The sequence below is a fragment of the Trachymyrmex cornetzi genome, unplaced genomic scaffold, assembly GCF_001594075.2.
Source record: "Trachymyrmex cornetzi isolate Tcor2-1 unplaced genomic scaffold, Tcor1.1 scaffold604, whole genome shotgun sequence".
In the NCBI taxonomy this organism is placed as follows: Eukaryota; Metazoa; Arthropoda; class Insecta; order Hymenoptera; family Formicidae; genus Trachymyrmex; species Trachymyrmex cornetzi.
In genome coordinates, this window is record NW_017299920.1 from 145,309 (window position 1) to 148,399 (window position 3,091).

Sequence of the window (3,091 nt, forward strand, 5' to 3'; positions counted from 1 at the left end):
ATTTACAGAACTAGCAGCAATTATATAAAGACAGTACCTAAACTAAAGTCAAATGAGTGTCACCTACGCAGTTTAAATTGGTTGTACCAGAAAATGTCAAGGCGTCTGTAGGTTACTGTGAGAATGTAGTAACAAAGACATCCATTGCAAAGAAAATACCAATAGATTTCTACAGATCATCTAGTGTGTATCTATGTATTTATGAGTATAAAATAATGTACATGTATAACAATGAATCTGGTATCTATTTGTAGGTAATGATACAGCTGAATCTGTTTCGTCTGAGTCTCCAGAAATGTTTTTTCATCCACAAAAACAACAAAAGCAAGCACAAGTACAGCCTCATTTACAATCACAATCTCCATGTTCTTTCGAAATTACGTCTTCCCCATCAAAGAAGGACGTAAATACTGTTCAACAGATTCTACAGAAAATGACAAAGACAACAGCAAATATGCAGGTTCCTCCACCTGATTCATTTAACAAGAAAAAAACTGTTATGCAAGGATTAGAAGATATTTAATGTTATTATTTTTGTATGTTTCCCAATTTTAGAAATCTGTTTCCTCGCACCTTTAATTAAGGCGACTATTTTTGTGATAAAAGTTTGTGATAACTCGTGCCAAAAATTTGTATGAAAGAAAGGATTATTTTAATAAAGAAAATGTATGCAATATTATATAAAGTATGTATGTGCAAGTATAATACTTATTTAATAGTTTACATTTCTGTAACATTTTAATTAGCATTACGCAATCAATTCTGCAGGTAGGTTCATTCTTTTTACTGAGGACGATCGATACAAATAACTTTATGACACTGGTATCAATTCACTATTTTGTAATTTTTAATATATACAATATATATTAAGATATATATCAGACATTATTTATAAAAGTCAATAAAAAATTTTAAATCAATATGTTCATATTGATTTAAAATATGAATATATTGATTTAAAATTTTGTATTAACTCTATAAATAACATAAATATGTAATCAACAGATGTTTTCATTAACTGTAAAATACATTTAATAATGTCTGCAGAAATTTTCTTTTTAAACAAAAGTAACAGAACAATTATCGTGCGTTTAATATATGTATTAAATAGAAGTATCATAAATAGTTTACAAGAAATTTCAAATTTAATCAATAGAGTTAAATTAAATCTTCAAAAATATTATATGGATCATGCATATCTATATACTAAAAAATATAAAAGTTATTTATTAATGTATTTGAATTCAACGCATTTACGACATGGAAAATCAAGAATTACCATGACAAAAATAATTTTTTTTTAACTGCCAAACTTATGCATGGTATTTAAAAAATCCTGGTTAGCCTGAAAACAATCATGTATAAAAAGTTGCTACAGAAATGATAATTGATTAATATCAAGTTACTTTTAATTAGTATATCATTCAATCAATTCTGGAGGTAAGTTGATTCTTTTAGCTCCAAGTGCAGCTTCTTCTTGCCAAGGTGCCTGAGACTTTCCCATATCGGAAACAAAATAATCTTTTAAGTAATTTCTTAAACCGACAGGTACAGCTCCTGCTCGATTGGCTCCTATTCTGCCTATATCTGTAAAATAAGCTGAATATTGCTGCCTCCAGTGTCCCTCCTTCATAGTATAATTTTCTTCTCGATCAACATACTCTGAAGGATAGTAGGATCTTTTACGAACAGATATTTTCTCTTCACAAGTCATTATAAAATTATGTAAACACACAAGTGCTTTGATTAGCATTTCACTGTTCTCTACAGACATACAAAGCGGCTTTTGTAGGATTTGCCAACGTGCTGTAAGGATGCCAAACGTATTTTCTATTGTACGACGAGAGCGAGACAATCTGCAATTAAATATTCGCATTTCTTCTGTCAAACTACCCCTAGTTTTACAAGAATAAGGACGCATGAGATAAGTGGTTAATGGAAATGCTTCATCTCCTACAAACATATATGGGAAAGGGATATCTATCCCAGGAAGTGGTTTAGGAGTAGGAAGATCTACAAATGTACTCTGCAAATCTTGTGCAAATTCTGTATTAGTCCATACACCGCCATCGCTCATGGAACCTGTAACCCATATTTCGTTTTTCATCTGCAAAGTATATTACATAAGTCTTTGAGTAATTATAATTTCTATAAACTTACCATATTGGCCAACATCAATCCAAGTAAATTTATAATTTGTGTCACACGTTGCGAGCAATATTATGCTAAAGAATTGCTTATAATTATAAAAAGAAGATCCTATATTGGGAGGAGCTTGTATGCGCATATGACGTCCGTCTGTCGCTCCTATACAATTTGGAAATTGCCATTTTATCATAAATTCGTTACTAATCTGTTCCCAATCAAAACGATTTTTGCTTTTTAATACAATAGGGCTTAAAGCAAACCACAATGCTTGGCATGTTTCATGTATAATTTTATACACAGTAGAGTTTCCAAGCCTATACTCTAAATGCTTTGACCTAATACTATCACCTTGAGCCAAGTACCTTCAACAACATATTATGGCTGGGTTCGCTATTAGCGCTATTTGTGTCATTCTATCTTCATCGTCCATTAAATGTGAAACAAGGATAGTATGACACAAGTAGCGTTGATAGCGCGCTCCTCGAACGCAGCCTATATATGATGTTTAACATTTATTTCTAGATATAAAATATATCTTTATCTTCTTTATTACTTACGATAATGTGACAGCAAGCCGTAGTTCAGTTGGAAGTGGCGTTCGAATGCTTCTTTTTATCAAATAAGGCTGTAATTGTATTAGATCTACTAGAATATCGAAATGTTCCGGCCACATCTGAAATAAAGAAAAGAATTCTTCGTGATCTGTTTGTTTAAGTTCTTTCACTAAATTAGTATAAAAACCTTTTGTGTTTTTCTTTCGGTTCATAAGTCGTATCCACCACCGCCGAGAATAATATTTACTCCTTCTGTGCAATATGAAGTATTGTTGGCTTAATATTTCATGCCATATCAATAAAAATAATGTTATAAGCGCAAGTTCCGTCTCGTCTTCCATTGTCTGCAAATATTTAATATTTATTAGGAAAACAAAATGCTTCTTGCA

At 31.2% G+C, this 3,091-nt stretch overlaps 1 protein-coding gene across 1 annotated transcript; it reads right to left on the reverse strand.

Moving 5' to 3' along the window:
• Positions 1–1,420: 1,420 nt before the first annotated feature.
• LOC108766517 (uncharacterized) lies at positions 1,421–2,914 on the reverse strand. The gene is made up of 4 exons (XM_018515856.1): positions 2,706–2,914; positions 2,161–2,510; positions 1,894–2,082; positions 1,421–1,662 (listed from the first exon to the last, which is right to left on the reverse strand). Exons 1-4 carry the CDS (start codon positions 2,912–2,914, stop codon positions 1,421–1,423), a joined length of 990 nt encoding a protein of 329 aa, XP_018371358.1.
• Positions 2,915–3,091: the final 177 nt, after the last annotated feature.